At 41.8% G+C, this 17551-nt stretch overlaps 1 protein-coding gene across 1 annotated transcript; it reads right to left on the bottom strand.

Annotated features, from left to right (window-relative positions):
• Positions 1–5144: 5144 nt before the first annotated feature.
• On the bottom strand, positions 5145–8933 carry LOC138352608 (uncharacterized). Its single transcript, XM_069305099.1, has 5 exons — positions 8802–8933; positions 8319–8396; positions 5706–6185; positions 5438–5628; positions 5145–5339 (listed from the first exon to the last, which is right to left on the bottom strand). The coding sequence occupies exons 2-5, from the start codon at positions 8394–8396 to the stop codon at positions 5213–5215; spliced, it is 876 nt and encodes a 291-aa protein (XP_069161200.1). The 5' UTR covers positions 8802–8933; the 3' UTR covers positions 5145–5212.
• Between the last annotated feature and the right edge of the window lie 8618 nt (positions 8934–17551).

Below are 17551 nucleotides of genomic sequence, written 5' to 3'. Positions count from 1 at the left end.
TAGAGAACTTGAAGCCATGATCAGTGGCCCAAGACGACACGGCATCAATTGCAAGTTGAAGCCGGCGCTGAAGGAGAGGCGAATCATCACCATGACAGCAAAGGGTAAGATCATCGACATAAGAGAGCAGAGAAGACACCTGAAGGAAGAGAGGAAAGAAGACCATTGAGGGCAACCAGAAAAAGAGTAGTGCTCAGAACACTACCCTGGAGCACACCTTCGTATTGCTGAAAAGAGGCAGAGAGAGCGGTACCAAGGCACACCCGAAAAGAACGACGAGAGAGGAAGCTGCGGAGAAAGAGTGGGAGATGAACACGAAGGCCAAAAGAATGAAGTTGAGATAGAATATCATACCGCAAAGTGGTGTCGTAGGCCTTTTCCAGGTCAAAAAGGACGGCAACAACGGAGGTCTTCGCAGCAAAAGCAGTACGAAATCTAAAGGAGGAGACTCAAGGACAGGTTTACGAAGAAGGAAAGATTGGGGAAGATGAAGACCAGAGCTAACAGAAGAAAAGTGAGAACCCAGTTCGGTAGCGACCTGCAACGGGTCCGCCACAAGAGTACCACGGAGGTGAAGGACCGGGGAAACATCGGGAACGATCTTACCCGCAATCTTGCGTATACGCCTCCAGATCTGAGGCAGGGGAGTTTCGGACGTAATTGTGGAGACATAAGAAGTACAACATTCACGTTTAGACGTACGGATGGCCCTATGGGCCACCACACTCGCTTTCCGAAAGAAAAGAAAAGAATCGGTCTTCTCCCGACGGCGGTGCCTCTTCCAGGCTGAACGCTTACAGCGGACAGTCCGAGCACAGTCCGCATTCCACCAGGAAACGCACTTCCGTGGACCCCGAGAGGAAGAGCGAGGAATAGAGCGGAGGGCAGCGTCGAAGACAGTGTCATGAAACAGGATGAGAGCGCGAGGGAGAGGCAGAAGGGAGAGGTCAGAGAGAGCAGCACTGAGGGTAAATAGGTTCCATTCCGCTTTAGTAAACTGCCACCTAAGAAAAGAGAGGGAAGGGCGAAACGAGAAAAAGGAAACAAGGATAGGGAAATGATCACTGCCATGGAGGTCATCAAGAACCTGCCACGTGAAATCTAAGTAAAGAGAAGAAGAGCAGAGAGAAAGATCAATACAGGAAAGGGTGCGAGTCCGAGAGTCCAAATGAGTGGGCTCACCAGAATTCAGAAGAGACAGGGAAGAAAAGAGGAGAAACGGCTCAAGTAGGCGACCCCGGGTATTCGTCAGAACATCATCCCAAAGATAATGACGACAATTGATGTCACCCAGCAGGTGCACAGGCTCCGGCAAGGAGACCAAGAGGTGTTTCAAATCAGGAAGAGAAAGCGGGACACTCGGGGGGGAGATAAATGGAACAAACTGTGTACCATTTCCCCACAAAGATACGAGCAGCAGAACAATGGAGAGGCAAAGGAAAAAGTAAAGGAACAAAGGGAACATCAGCGCGGATCAAGAGAGCAGAAGAATTTGGAGGGGGGGGGGGGAGAGAAAGGAATAGCCACGAAAACGACCAGGACGAGCACCCAGCATCGGCTCCTGGAGACAAACACAAAGGGGCGAAAACCGCGAAATCAGAAGTTGGAGTTCGAGGAAATTGGCATAGTAACCTCGAACGTTCCATTGAAGAATAGACATCGACGAGAAGGGAAAGGACAACAACAGAGAACAAGGAAGAATCACAGGCGAAAGAGCAACACAGCACGTTAAAGAATATCAGGATCAGCAATGTCAGGGTTAGGGGACATGGGTAAACTGAGCAAAGACGGAGGGAAGGAAGCGGGAGAACAGACCAGAGGTGGGCGGGCGGGATCCGGAGGAGGAGGAAGAGGAGGAGACAACGGAGAGAAAGAGACAACGGAGAGGAGCAGTCAAGGACAGCAGCAGGCAGAGGGGGAGTAGAAAGAAGGGAGCGCACCTCAGCAAGGGCAGCAACTGAAACGGAAGCAGGGGCCAAAGAAACCTCCATAGCAGGAACAGGGGGCGGAAGCACAGAAATGGGAGGGGAAGGAGCAACAGAGCCAGAAATAGGGGCCAAGGAAGAAAGCGAAGCCTTCTTACCTGCCAGTGAGGAGGAAGGAGAGGAGCCAGGCTTACGCTTCTGACTTAAAAGAGACCAGTGTCACAGCAACTACATTCCGGGCAACGGATTCCAGTGTCTCAACAGGAGAAGCTGAATGAGAGCACACACGACGGCCGTTAGGAGAGCGATGGACATCCGCCTGCACCGACATGCGGCGGGGAAAGCCAATAGATGGAGGAAGAGGATGGGAAGGAGGATCGGAGGGAGACGAGGAAGAAGACACAGGAGACACGACAGACCGGGTAGAAAGAAGGGGAACCCCAGACAGAGGACCAGGATGGGAACCCTTCGGGACAGAACTCAAAGGAACAGAGGAGGGGGCAGTGGGCGTATCAGGGTCCAAGGCCCGGAAACGGTTGCGAGTCTGAGGAAGGAGGGAAGGACGAGGAGAGGAAGAGCGCAACACGCGAGCGTAAGTGACATTAGCCTAAGGCGGGAGCCGTCGAACCTGGCGCCTCGCCTCAGGAAAAGATAAACGCTCCCGGTGCTTCAAGTTGAGGACGGCCGCCTCAAGCTTGTAATGGATACAGGCACGGGAGAAGGTAGGATGGGCCTCACCGCAGTTGAGGCAGCGAGCTTGGGGAGAAGTGCACTCCGACTTAGTGACCTTCACCCCCACACAAAGGACAGAGACAGTCCCAGAGCAGCGGAGGGCACCATGTCCAAACCTCCAGCACTTGTTACAAAGCCGAGGAGAAGGAATATACTCCTGGACAGAGTACCTAGCACCAGCAAGAATGACAGAGGATGGAAGGGTCCTACCATCAAAGGTGATCTTCACAATATGAAGGGGTTGACGGCGACGACCACGAGGGGGACGAGTAAACGAGTCAACCTGGAGGACAGAATGGCCTTGGGCATCAAGGATATGCCGAATATCATCGTGGCAATCCTGCAGATTCCGAACACCTGTTGCAACATGGGGCGGGAAGAGAATAGTGCCAACACTGGCATTCATCTGAACATTCTTGTTGACCCGAACAGGGATCTCGCCAAGGCAAGACAAGGCTGCCAAGTGGGAAGCTGCATCCTGAGAAGGAGCAGCAACAATACGTGTACCGAGACGAGTGGGGTTAAAGATAACAGACGCATCCACGGAATCAACAAGATGCCGATGGAGGGAGAAATCGCCAGGAGGCGCAGAATCAAGAGGGAGGAGATAAAAGTATTTGGCCCATGAAGCGGGACCAAACAAGGCCTGATACGCGGCAGTATGGGAAGGAATCGAGCGAGTGCGGCCGGGGCGTGAGAACCCGTAGAGAGAGATGGGTTAAAAGGCGAAGTAGTCACAACGAGACTAATCCCACCAGGGGACGAAGTGGTCACCACTGGGGGCTGGAGGCTCGATCCAACCAGAGGAGGGAGGGGAGCTTGGGGAAGAAATCAGGACAGTCAAAGGAGGAGCAAGGTCGGGGCCCAAAGCAGCGGGAGCTACAGAGCCTGGTCTTCCAATACAGGCCGACTCGGGGGGCTTGGTCGCCCACCCCACAAGCCCGAGAGGGTACAACGGAAACATTCGACATACAAAAATTAATTTATAGACAAATGTGCCCATACCCACCATGGAGCCACAATTAGAGGCAGGACACCCAACAGGAAGCTATCGCCGATCATGCCGGGGGCCCCCTAGGGGTGCGTCGTGAGTATACGCCCCCACAAACGCCACCTTAAGAACCGTCAGTCTGTCGAGATCAGGTTCAGCGACGAAAGGGGGGATTGACAACGAAAGGTTCCCCTCGCTCGAGACGTCTGGTACAACAGTTCTACGGGTGCAAGAGTATTCCTCAAGCACCCGGGCGTCAAAATAGAAGACGTCCAAATTAAGATAAAAAAACAAGCAAAAGGTCGGCAGGAAACGGCAAGCAGATAGGAGAAGGGGAGAAAAATGAAACTGAAGGAAAAGGAGCTCAGCACAATTGGAGAGGACGGCAGCAGGAGCACAAGGCTAGAAAAAGACAGGACTGTCCCAAAGAGCATCACACTCCGGCAGCCGCCCACTAAGCCCCCCTTACGGCATCAACGAGTTTAGCGGGGAGGGGGGCCCGTCCTGAGTACACGCCCCACAAACGCTACCTTAATAACCGTCGGTTCCACGAGATCGGGTTCAGTGACGAAAGGATTAACAATGAAACGTTCCCCTCGCTCTACGTTGGGTACTACAATTCTACGGGTGCAAAAGTATGCCTCCAAATACCCAGGCGTCGAAATTAAAATTGGTTTTACTAAATTAATCTCTAAAATTGAATTAAACTTGCTCAACACCTCAAGTCTAACTTTGAAAAGTTCTCACGTATGGATGATAGTAATAATCATATTTACCACACCATTTAGACCCACTCCACGCAATCTTCTACTGTCGAGTGGAAGAGATGCACTATTGACCCCTCTGAACAATTTTCTCCTGCGTCTTACGGAACGAGTCTTCGTTGTGCTTTCAGCTGTCTAAGTACTCCTGAGCAAGCCAAGTAAACGAGGGTACTTCATGCAACTGGTTCAAGATTCTCCGATAGATAATTAAATAATTATCTATCAATGTCTACCGACAACGGTTGACAAGTCTAACCCCCCCTTTCACTCTAGGGGTCACTATTCACTACGAATTAACACTTCGTCACAGGCAACTTTGCCTCCGAATATCGTTGGTTACACTCTAGTTTGCAATTCTTTCACATTTTGCATCCAATAATGTCGCGTCGCCGAGAAGACACGTACCGACTCATGCTTTGAGAGCAGCAAGGGTTTTAGACTTCACACCCACAACGTTTTCAATTATAGAACCAAGAATTAATCGAAGTGCTTATTAACCTATGAGAGTTGTGCTGACCAGGACAACACTTCTTGGTAATAAATTTGGTTAGGAGGTTGCAAGATAATTAACCCAATGCCTCAGTTTATTCAACCTGAACCTGTCAGTCAGGTTGACAATGCTTGACTTCTGGACCACCAGCTGTTGCTGAATTGAACCGTTTTGCAATAATGTTTGCAAATCTTTATCGACGACTACTAATCAGCCATTTAAGGGGGAAAAAAAATAAGATCACCCAGAAGCCATTTTATTGAATATACTTTATATTTCGTTCTTTAAAATCTTGGCATGGATGGACGTGCTAAAGCTGTCTATAACCGTAGCGAGCTCCGGGGACGAGGACCGTGTCGGTGACTGTGCGGTAGTCCGTGAACACTGTGCTCTTAGTATTGATGTTTGTTCTCACCAGCGTTGTCGTGTACGACAGCCTGTGGGGAGTAAAGTTGTCAATTAGCCAGTACCTTTACAAGCAAGCAAGGGAATGTGAAGTTGCAGTACAATACTGTAGACTTAGTATCGAACTTACACTTGGGTAGCAGTAGTAGTGTAGGTCGTCTGCATGATGACGAAAGAGGTGTGGGCGATGGTCACGTAGTCTAAAGATCTTTCAGTCACAATTCTGAAGTCTGACTGCACGTACGTGACCGTTAATGTTGAAGGTCTGACAACTACCGTTGTCTGGAGGGCGACACGGTCATCCACCGGCGTCTGTACCACCTGTGTAAGACAACAATTAGCTAGTCTAAGCTCAGCCTCCAGACCATCGTTTGTCACAATATATACCAAGTACTTACCGCGCGTGTTCCAGTGGTGACAGTCTGAACGGTGAGTGAAGTGAGGGTGACAGCCACACTCTGGAAAGCCTGATCAGTGAGGGTGACGAAGCGGTCGATGGTGAAGAGCTGGGCGATAGTGGGGTTAAATACTGCGTCAACTCTGCTCACTTGTGGACTGCCATACCTAGCCCCAGCGTAAGGAGCCGGACCGCTACTGCTAGAGGAAGCGAGAGGTCCACTGCTAACCTGTCCAGGCCTGTCACCACTCCCGCCAACTCCTTTACCAGAACTGCCAGCTGGACCGCTGCCGATTCCTTGGCCAAGGTTAATACCTACTCCTTGACGGCTGCCAAGTCCTATTCCAGCACCCAGAACTGGACCGCTGCCCAGGCCGCCACGTACTACTGAACCGCTGCCCTGTTGACCTGATGACCCCTGAGAGCTGGCACTACCCGCACCTCCTGGTCCTCTGGTCTGACTGCCATAAGGAGAGGCAGGCTGATGGTTTGGATGAAGAAAACAGTTTGAAGTACATATTTAAGAGCCATTAGAAAACTTAAATTTGTAAAATACTTAAAACTCAAGTCTGAGGCACCTACACTAAATACATTATTAAGTATTTGAAAAGTTAGAATTAACTATTAAGGGGCACCAAGTTTTATAGCATGGCAATCAACTAATAAAGTTCTAGCGCAGAAACAAGAAAACTGCGCTAGAACTTTTTTATTAGTAAGTGAAGATTAGTGGGTTTAAGAGGTTGTGCAAGATATGATTTAATAATGATGACTAAATGTCACAGGTACCAAACAGTCACCCAGGTTATTTTTTAACTTTAATCGAGTTCAAGAAACTTTAGGGGAAACAGAACCACATTCCCGATGTGTTCTTTGAGAAGTGATGACATCCAAGTATCCAAGCTACCGCCATCAAGATCTATTAACTTTAAATTTAGATAAAAGTATCAGTTAAGAATCTGCAGTGAACAAAATTATTAAATAACCAAAAGGTTTATTGGCGTTTTAACCCACTCTGTAGAGCCCCAATACAGTAACCAAGATCAACGTTAAGTCCCATCAACTCTCTGGTAGAATCAGGTCAACTTTACTGTAAACAAGAAACTCTAGGGAAACCCATTGACGAATAGTGTAAAATGCTATACAAACTTAGACCCTTTACATGTAAAAGCTAGAGATAATTTAAAATGGTTCCATTGTTAAAATAAGGTCTAAAGCTGTAAGCTTTAGGGCATCTTCAAAATAGCAAGGATAGTTTACTAAATTCCAGCGTTTGATTTATCTTTTGTAATCTTACAATTAAAAGGCCAGTCCGTACCCATTAAATGACGGCTGGTAAGGATCCCAAGACCAGAATAGTATTTAATAATTAGACAATTAAGGGTTACGACAGACTTAAATCATGCTATATTGTAATCTTTCATACAAGTGCTACTTTCCCTTAAATATTTAGAATCTGACATTCGATCTCATTAATTTCAGCTAAGCCCAACAAGGAAGTTTAAACTTTTTTATATAGTTAGAAAAACTAGCATATACACAACACTTCGAGACTCGCCAAGGTCGTCCAACAGCGCCTGCGTGACATGCTATATAGATTTTATAGTATAAATGTAAGTTATGTTCAAATTTCCTTATCTGAAAGTTCACCGATTGCTTTGAAATTTTGACTACGTTCCATTGGAATATGTGAAAGTTTTTTTTATATACAAGCCCCATTTGTGTCAATAAAATAAATATAAATATAAATATAAATAATATATATATATATATTATATATAATTATATAATGTCGTACCTAGTAGCCAGAACGCACTTCTCAGCCTACTATGCAAGGCCCGATTTGCCTAATAAGCCAAGTTTTCATGAATTAATTGTTTTTCGACTACCAAACCTACCTAACCTAACTTTTTCGGCTGCCTAACCTATAAAGATAGGTTAGGTAGGGTTGTTAGGTTAGGTCATATATCTACGTTAATTTTAACTCTAATAAAAAAAATTTACCTCAAACATAATGAAATTGGTAGCTTTATCATTTCATAAGAAAAAAAATTAGAGAAAATATATTATTTCAGGAAAACTTTGCTTATTAGGCAAATCGGGCCATGCATAGTAGGCTGAGAAGTGCGTTCTGACTACGACATATATATATATTAGTACTACCTCTAGTACGTAATTGCAACACTATACTAATTATTACAATTCGATTTCAATGTTACGGACTGCATCGATGAAATTAATTTTCATGGAAGCAAGACTTAATTATTGTCCGACATGGCATTTTGAAGCGAGCTGTGATGTTTAACACGCCACGTTTGGCGAGTACTTTATCTCTTCCGTATTAACCATTTCTTTTACCTTTAATTTACCGTTCCAATTTTCCTGATGGGAACATTATTTGGGAACGCATCGGACGAGGGAAATGGTTGGAAGAACGGGAATGGGAAGGGAGAGGGTGGGAGGGGAAGTTTGGGGGACGAGAGTAGAATGGTGAGGAAAACGAGGCTGTGGCTCGGCAACACATGGCCGGATACAACTAGTGTTTAACAATAATTACACGTTTATAGGCAAAATAAAATATTTTACCAAAATATTTAGGAAAAAAAAATTTACTCACGTTAACAAGTTGGGCAACGACAAGCACCTGGGAGACTACCAGGGTTGTCCACAATATTAGCCAGGAACTGTTGGTCATCTGACAAATAATGTAGTTTATGTTAAATCAATAACTACGTCCCCAATGCGGCAAAACCGTTCTAGTTAACACTGGTATACAAAAAAGCTTGGCAAGTTGAACAATGTGCTGGAGGGTGGATGTTTACCGAAAATGAATGTAGCAAGACAATGAAGATAATTTTACTAGTTTCTTTTTCGCAGGCATTAATCATAAGCAGAAGTTTATCATCTTCGTAAATAACTAGAGTACTGACGACGGGAAGTCTGGCAAATTAGCAGGATAGAACATTGACGCCCATATACCAGCTTCAGTGTTAAAAAAAAAAAAAATAAGGCAAATACCAAGAAACGTTATCCAACGCCACTTCCATAACATTATTAAACCTAAACAAATAACAATAAACTAATCTATTTACACACAAACCTTAAAGTACAGAGAGAGTGTTATCACCACAGGAAGTTAGGGATTGAATGTCAAGTGCAGGAAGGTGGCCCGACTCGTTGCCTTCCCCACACACTATAAACACTCGCACTAACAAGAGACTATAGAAGAAGGATAGGAAAGCTCTCTATAAAATATATAGATCTTGTATCACCCAACCCGACGCTCGCCCTGCCTAACAACTCCATCTATTGACGAGTGCGCCAACTACAGGAGAAAGTGGTACTATTTCATTCCCTTCCCATTAACATTATATCACTAACTTTCTTGAATTATTTTAAAAGTTCTTTGTTTCTTAATTATGTCGTGCTAAATAGTTTGTTAATAACTTCACTAATTACAAAGTTTTACTTTTTTTACCATGATTAAGCTCTTATATAGAAGCAAATTAAACATAAATGAGTCCACAATGTAGTGAAACCAATAACGAGTCTCGCGGGACTGACCTCAGTCCTTCTAGACGGCGCTTCGTTCTTTTTCATTCGTAACCCAGTTTAATGTTATGCAATAACCTCCCGAACCACTGACATATATCATGTACACATGTATGCATATGTATTTATAACCTAAAAGGGGGTATCACCTCTGGTCAAATTGCAGGGACCCATAGCCTCGGAGAAGAAAATAAAGAGTACTCAGCGAAGGCCTCGTGGATCCTCACTGAATTCTCCTACCACCCCTATTCTTTTTGTATGTGTGGGTATATATATATATATATATATATATATATATATATATATATATATATATATATATATATATATATATATATATATATATATATATATATATATAAATATATATATATATATATATACATATATATATATATATATATATATATATATATATATATATATATATATATATATATATATATATATATATATATATATATATATATATATATATATGTCGTACCTAGTAGCCAGAATGCACTTCTCGGCCTACTATGCAAGGCCCGATTTGCCTAATAAGCCAAGTTTTCCTGAATTAATATATTTTCTCTAACTTTTTTCTTATGAAATGATAAAGCTACCTATTTCTTTATGAATGAGGTCATTTTTTTTTATTGGAGTTAAAATTAACGTAGACATATGACCGAACCTAACCAACCCTACCTAACCTAACCTAAACTATCTTTATAGGTTAGGTTAGGTTAGATAGCTGAGAAAGTTAGGTTAGGTTAGGTTTGGTAGGTTAGGTAGTCGAAAAACAATTAATTCATGAAAACTTGACTTATTAGGTAAATTGGGCCTTGCATACTAGGCTGAGAAGTGCGTTATGGCTACTAGGTTCTAGATTTATATATATATATATATATATATATATAAATATATATATATATATATAAATATATATATATATATATATATATATATATATATATATATATATATATAAATATATATATATAAATATATATATATATATATATATATATATATATATATTAGTATATATATTAGTATATTTTGGTAGCAGTCTTTCCTGTAGACATATATTATTAAATATGAACGAAAAAGTAAGATTAATAATTCTAACACGAATTTTCTCAATGTTTCTTATATTTCTTTTCACTGTTGATGGTAACTGAAAAATCAATTCTCCAAAATTCACTTTTATTTGTAGTCTGACGCGACACTTGACCGCGTTTCGTAAAACTTATTACATTTTCAAAGACTAGTTTACACACACACAACTATAACTAAACACAGTTTAAACAGCTTCGATTTTATACCTGCATTTGGGTGAGGTGATATGTTACAACAGTTTTGGATGAGGTGAAAACAGACTTTCAACACAAGACAGAACACGAAACAATGGGTGTAATATTTTGTAAGTTAAAGGGAAGAATGGAAGTAACTGCAAAGTGCCTATTGGCCCATATTTCTTGATGCTTCTATATTGGTGCGGAGTCTTGAAGTGGGTAGAATATAGTTGTGTATTAATTGGCTGTTGATTGCTGGTGTAGACTTCTTAATGTGTAGTGCCTCACAGATATTAAGCCGCCTGCTATCGCTGTATCTATCGATGATTTCCGTGTTTTTTGTTAAGACTTCTCTGGTGATGGTCTGGTTGTGGGAAGAGATTACATGTTCCTTAATGGAGGCCTGTTGCTTATGCATCGTTAATCGCCTGGAAAGAGATGTTGTTGTCTTCCCTATACGCTGAATTCTATGAGGCTTACAGTCCCCAAGTGGGCATTTGAAGGCAAAGACGACATTGCTCTCTTTTAAAGCGTTCTGCTTTGTGTCTGGAGAGTTTCTCATGAGTAGGTTGGCCGTTTTCTTGGTTTAATAGTAAATCGTCAATTGTATCTTTTGTTTTTTGTCTGTAGGGATAACGTTTTTATTAACAATATCTTTCAGGACCCTTTCCTCCGTTTTATGAGCTGTGGAAAAGAAGTTCCTCTAAAATAGTCTAATAAGGGGTACAGGTGTTGAGTTAGTTGTCTCTTCAGAGGTTGCAAGGCGTTTCACCTTCCTTCTTATCATGTCTTCAACGAAACCATTGGAGAAGCCGTTGTTGACTAGGACCTGCCTTACCCTACAGAGTTCTTCATCGACTTGCTTCCATCCTGAGCTGTTGCTTAGAGCACGGTCGACATAAGCGTTAAAGACACTCCTCTTGTACCCGCCTGGGCAGTCACTGTTGGCATTCAGGCACATTCCTATGTTTGTTTCCTTAGTGTAGACTGCAGTGTGGAAAACTCCGCTCCTTTCCATGATGGGAAGCTGCCCTAGAAAGGGCAGCTTCCCATCATTCTCCATCTCGTAAGTGAAACGTAACACAGAATTCTGCTCAAATGCCTCCTTCAGCTCCTGCAGATGTCTGACATCAGGTACCTGTGTCAAAATGTCGTCAACATACCTGCAGTATATAGCCGGTTTCAAGTTCATGTCGACTAAGACTTTTTGCTCGATGGTACCCATGTAGAAGTTTGCAAACAGGACACCTAGGGGAGAACCCATGGCGACCCCATCTACTTGCTTATACATGTGTCCATCCGGGCTCAAGAAGGGTGCCTCTTTAGTACAAGCTTGGAGTAGTTTCCTTAGACTGTTTTCTGGTATGTGAAGAGGAGTACAGGCCGGATCACAGTACACTCTGTCGGCTATCATCCCGATTGTTTCATTCAGGATGAAACATGAAACAATCACTTTCATTGTTTCATGTTTCATATATATATATATATATATATATATATATATATATATATATATATATATATCTATATATATATATATATATATATATATATATGTCGTACCTAATAGCCAGAACGCACTTCTCAGCCTACTATTCAAGGCCCGATTTGCCTAATAAGCCAAGTTTTCATGAATTAATGTTTTTTCGTCTACCTAACCTACCTAACCTAACCTAACCTAGCTTTTTTTGGCTACCTAACCTAACCTTACCTATAAATATAGGTTAGGTTAGGTTAGGTAGGGTTGGTTAGGTTCGGTCATATATCTACGTTAATTTTAACTCCAATAAAAAAAAATTGACCTCATACATAGAGAAAAGGGTAGCTTTATCATTTCATAAGAAAAAAATTATAGTAAATATATTAATTCAGGAAAACTTGGCTTATTAGGCAAATCGGGCCTTGAATAGTAGGCTGAGAAGTGAGTTCTGGCTACTAGGTACGACATATATATATATATATATATATATATATATATATATATATATATATATATATATATACATATATATATATATATATATATATATATATATATATATATATATATATATATATATATATATATATATATATATATATATATATATATATATATGTGTGTGTGTGTGTCTGTATATCACGAAAATAAACACGTGATTAAGAATGTGACAATGTCAGACCACGGAGGAAAAATGAAACAGGAAATTTCCTTAAGTACTTTCGTATATTAAATACATCTTTAGAAGGTCATTTTACAGATCGAGTGATGGGTATAAATAGGCAGGAGAGAGTGGTGAAGTAAGGTGAGGTACAATACTTGGTATATATATATATATATATATATATATATATATATATATATATATATATATATATATATATATATATATATATATATATATATATATATATATATATATATCAATCACTTTATATTTAAATTTTAATCTTCAAATAGGGTTACAACTTTGGTTACATGCAGGGTACAAAGCTACTTGTCACAAGTTGTAGAGCTCCTCCAGCTCCTCAGATGGTGGGCAGGAACTATAGATGCAGTGAGCATTTCTTCTCTGGATTGCCATACTAAGGCTCCGAAAGTGGAAACTGGCGGCTCTAGGGTTTCTAGTTGTTCCAATTAGCTTGGAACCCAGCTCCTTTAAAAAACTAGCAGCACTTTTACCCCAGACACGAAGTGTCTCTGAGGCAATGGGGACAGAATTGTAGTGGTGATCAAGATATCTGTATTTATGTGACTTAGATGCTTCCCGGTGATCCCGGCACCACCTGCCTGTGCAGCATTGAAATCAACATAGGTTTTGGCTAAAGTTGAAACGCAAGTGTATTCCCACACCAACTGTCTATGGGGCTTTCTCTCTGCTGGACAACCGGCTGTGGTAAGGTTTCTCTTCATAATGTCATAATCCTCGCTGTGTCTTTTCATGCCATCGTCCTGTCATTTTGCAGATAAGGCCGTACATCTGTATTCGGTGTGGTTTGGGGCAGCCAGGCGGGGAGAGCCACAACAATTCGGAGGGCCTGCGGTGTGAGACGGGTGCAGGTTGCTGACATTGGGATTGCTAATAGGAAGTCACCTGCATGGGGAGCTGCTACAGCTCCCCATGCAGGGAAGTCGGGAAGTGTCATGTAATGTTGTCACAGCTTCTAGGCATGTCACAGCTTCTTTGTCGATAATGGGGCGATCCCAGCTGGATCGAGGGCTTCAGAAGGTGGTAGTTGTGGTGCTGGTCCTTCGAGAGAGACCCATTTGGTTGTGCAGACCGTACAGCTGGAATCATGTACCCCTGTCTGTTGAACTAGGTGATCAGGTTAGATTTCCCTCACCAGGTTGTCAAATGCCATTAAAGAGGACAGGAACGCTGGTACAACAATTTGTTTTTCTGTGCGAACGCCGAGGCCCCGGAGTCTGACAAGAAGGAAGGCATGTTTCCACTGTGAGTTGCTGAGAGAAAGGTTGAGGAATTTTTCTTGCATTGACTTCAGCAGGCTGTCATACTCTTGTAATTTAATATTAATGAAAGATTTCGAACATCTAAGAAAGTAGGTCAGCCTAGGCAGGGACAAGCATCTGGTGATGAAGTAAAGTGCATCATGAGCATCGATGTCTTCAATCTTCTCATTCGTCCTCTTCAGGTTAGAGATCTTCTTACCAAGGATCTCATCGATGACATTTCCTCCAAGAGAAACTCCTAGAAGTGTGCTGTACTCAGCGTTGGTTATATGAATATCAGGCAAAACAACCTTTATTTGCTCTATTATGTGCTCGTTGGTGGAAGTTATTTCGCACTTGGTGTGGGAACCGACCTGTGAGATTTATATTTATTTAATTTATATGAATTTATATTTACGTTAATTTATATACTTCGATAGCAATTTGTATAATGATAAGTAGACTGTATTTCTGCAATAATCTCATAATCTCACAAATCGATCCTCTACACATTAGGGGGGTTTATTAAATTAATATATATGCAGCCAATCAAACTAAAGTATTAACTACATACATTGAAAAGGTTCCTTATCTTATAGTACAGCAGGTTAGTCCACCAGGTATAACTAGGGTGTAGACACCAAATTATCCTCTTTGAGGTAGCTTCCATCACCCAGTAACTGATGCACAAAGCCTATGCTTCCTCGTCTTGACCTGTCAAAAGGGCGCTAGCTGTAAAGCCAGATTCTATATATGACAAGCTATATCAGAGAAAACACTATAAATGGAACATGAAGACCTGGCTTAATTACCTTTAGTTTGAGGCTGCCTCGCGTTCTAACCGGCCCACCCTACCCAATGACATTAATGGCCACTAATGATAGATAATGGGTTTCGGAAAGAACACTTAACTTGATTTGTTGACAGCGTGTTGAAAATGGTACACCTTTGGTTTCCATAACACTACGTCCAAGTAAAATTAACAGGAGCCGAATTTGCTCCCGTGTGAGCCTCTGGTCTCGTATAAACAATGGCTGCCCCTTCTTCCTCCCTCACACCTGGCTTACATTGTCCAGATTTCAGAAAGTGATAGAAGGGTCACATTTACTTTACTTTAATATTGATAATTAAGTTAATTTATATAAGATGTTTTTATGATGGTAAAGTCCAAAGACTAATGTATTTAAAAATAATTCCCAGCAGAATAGCTGGTGAATTATAACAGTATGTGGTGATGATATCCCGTTTTCTTTAGACGGTAATTCCACTACAAGTTACGTTTTCTATGGGTAACTTGTTGGTAATACAGCAGCAATTATTATCTGTCTGTATGATATATTAAATGGTGTCGGATTTTCCGACACTTGGAAGAGTTCAGGGTGAGGCTTAAACTGGCTCCTTGCTCCTGAATTATTCTTATGTCATCCAGGAGGGAGTCTGGGGAGCCAGCTAGAGAACCATCGTCCAAAAACCAAATGTTAAGCTCACTGGACAGGTTATCAGTGACTTTCTTGATGATTAGGCAGAAATGAAAAGGAGCATGGGGTTACCCTGTTGGACACCTTGTGATTCAATTTCATGTTCCCAACATTTCTAACCAGTTCGACGAATTCTTGTTCTAAACTGACTTCACCCATTCTTAACCTTTTTTGTACCAAGCTCTCTCTCTGCCTATAAGGTTCTTCAGATCCTTTGTTACCATTTCGGGTCATTATTATCGCGATCTTTTCAAGTTGTATAGTATATTAATCAGTATAATTAGTATACTGCTAGATGGAGTTGAGATTGCGAAGTCGGATTGTGAAAGGGATCTGGGAGTTATGATTAGTAAGAATTTAAAAAACTCTAAAAAATCAAATGAGACCAGAAGGCATGGCAGGATGTGCAGAATACCCCCCTTTGAAAAGCAGAGGTGCAACAGGTACTCTGAGAGAGAACTCTATCAGCATCAGAGGCCCGAGACTGTTCAACACGTTTCCACTACACATAAGAGGCATAACTTGCTAACCCCTGACAGTTTTCAGGAGAGAGAACTCGATAAGCACCTCCAAAGGATACCTGATCAACCAGGCTGTGATTCATACGTCAGGCTGCGAGCACGTGCATCAAACAGCCTGGTTGACCAGTCCAGCAATCGACCAGGCCACGGAAACACCTCAAGGTAACTTCAAGGTAAGGTACTACGTTCATGTGCTTTGCTTAGAATATTTTTAAATAAGTTATCTTGTGAATCCACATTGAAATCCCTTTTTACATCACCCATCGCTGGGTTCATGTCTCGTTGCAAGACCGCCCCCCCCCCATAAACTTTACAGTCTATTTCACGCAAAAAAAAATTAGGCCCCTAAAATCAGCTTTTCCAAAATTTGGCACATTAACAGAATTTTCTCCTACAAATCTATTCCATTCTATACTAAATCTGATTTCTTTGTGATTACGCTTCCCTAGTTCACTCACTATTTCAATGTTATGGGCCAATTCCAACTACTATCTCCTCTACTACACTTTGCTCCTCACCTCTCTCTAGCCTATTTATTGCCTACATCTAATTCCTCGTCACAATCGACTTGAGAATGGTCCAGGACGGACCGAAACGTCGTCGTCCCTTCACCTTCTAGTGTGTGGTCTGGTCAACTTCAATGTCATTAATTTGCATTCCCCTGTTACATAAAACTTGGTCTAAAATAATTTTTTCACGCATTGGTTCCTTAGTGTGTTGCTTAAGAAAACAATCGTCAATTAATTCTAGAAATTTTTTTTCTTCATTATTCCCTGTTGTGTTAGGCAGTTTATTCAACTAAAATTAAAGTCACCCATGACACGAATACTGTTTGACTTAGATGCTCTAGATATTTCATCTCATAGAGGCTTTGCTTCCATTCTGTATAAGTTTAGTGACCGGTATATAACTCCAATTATAAGATGTTTAGAGTTTTCGTTTAATTCTAGACAAAAAGTTTCTGTGTGTGGCTGTGTTCTGATTCCATCTTTGAGACTATATTTCAAATTTTCCTTAATATATATGGCTACTCACTCGTCTAAAATATCTATGTGAAATAATTTAAATCCGTTTATATGTCCGTAAACACAATCACAGGTTTGTGTTCAAGGGATCTTCCGGCGTTAAGTGGTATACTTATTACTCGTGTGCATCTGTAGACCTATTAGTTCATTATTTGGACTTATGCTTTCAAGATCACAACCCTCTGCACGTTTGCTCATGCAAACATTTACAAAGCTCAATTGTGCAGATGTACACATGCGAGTAGCAGCGAAGGCGTCCGACTTATAGCTTGATCACTATAAATGTCAGTGACTTACTGACACTGATAGTGATCAAGCAAAAGACCTTGCAAAAGGCAAAGTTTTGGAACGCCTATTTGCTTCCGAGCACCACGACGCCCTCCAACCTGCCAATCTTCATCCCGCACCTCCATTGAAGTCATCACGAAGGATGTAACATTTTTTTCGTGAACGAAAAGTAACTGAATCGTTGGCCAGTCCCTGCCGACACCTTGGAAAGCACCAACGAACGGAACTTTGCCTCTTGTGTTCAAACTCAAGCTGAGTTCAGCAAGAACGATCAAACTC

Source organism: Procambarus clarkii, chromosome 54 (assembly GCF_040958095.1).
Source record: "Procambarus clarkii isolate CNS0578487 chromosome 54, FALCON_Pclarkii_2.0, whole genome shotgun sequence".
NCBI lineage: Eukaryota > Metazoa > Arthropoda > Malacostraca > Decapoda > Cambaridae > Procambarus > Procambarus clarkii.
This window is presented reverse-complemented; position numbering and strand designations above follow the sequence as displayed.

What these genes read in the sequence shown, in the direction of transcription:
- LOC138352608 (XM_069305099.1), bottom strand. Translation starts at nt 8,396, where the DNA reads ATGACCAACAGTTCCTGGCTAATATTGTGGACAACCCTGGTAGTCTCC. An exon ending in TCACCACTGGAACACGCGCG is followed by an intron (nt 5,629 to 5,705) that starts GTAAGTACTTGG and finishes TGTCTTACACAG; the next exon opens with GTGGTACAGACGCCGGTGGA. An exon ending in ACTACTACTGCTACCCAAGT is followed by an intron (nt 5,340 to 5,437) that starts GTAAGTTCGATA and finishes TACTCCCCACAG; the next exon opens with GCTGTCGTACACGACAACGC.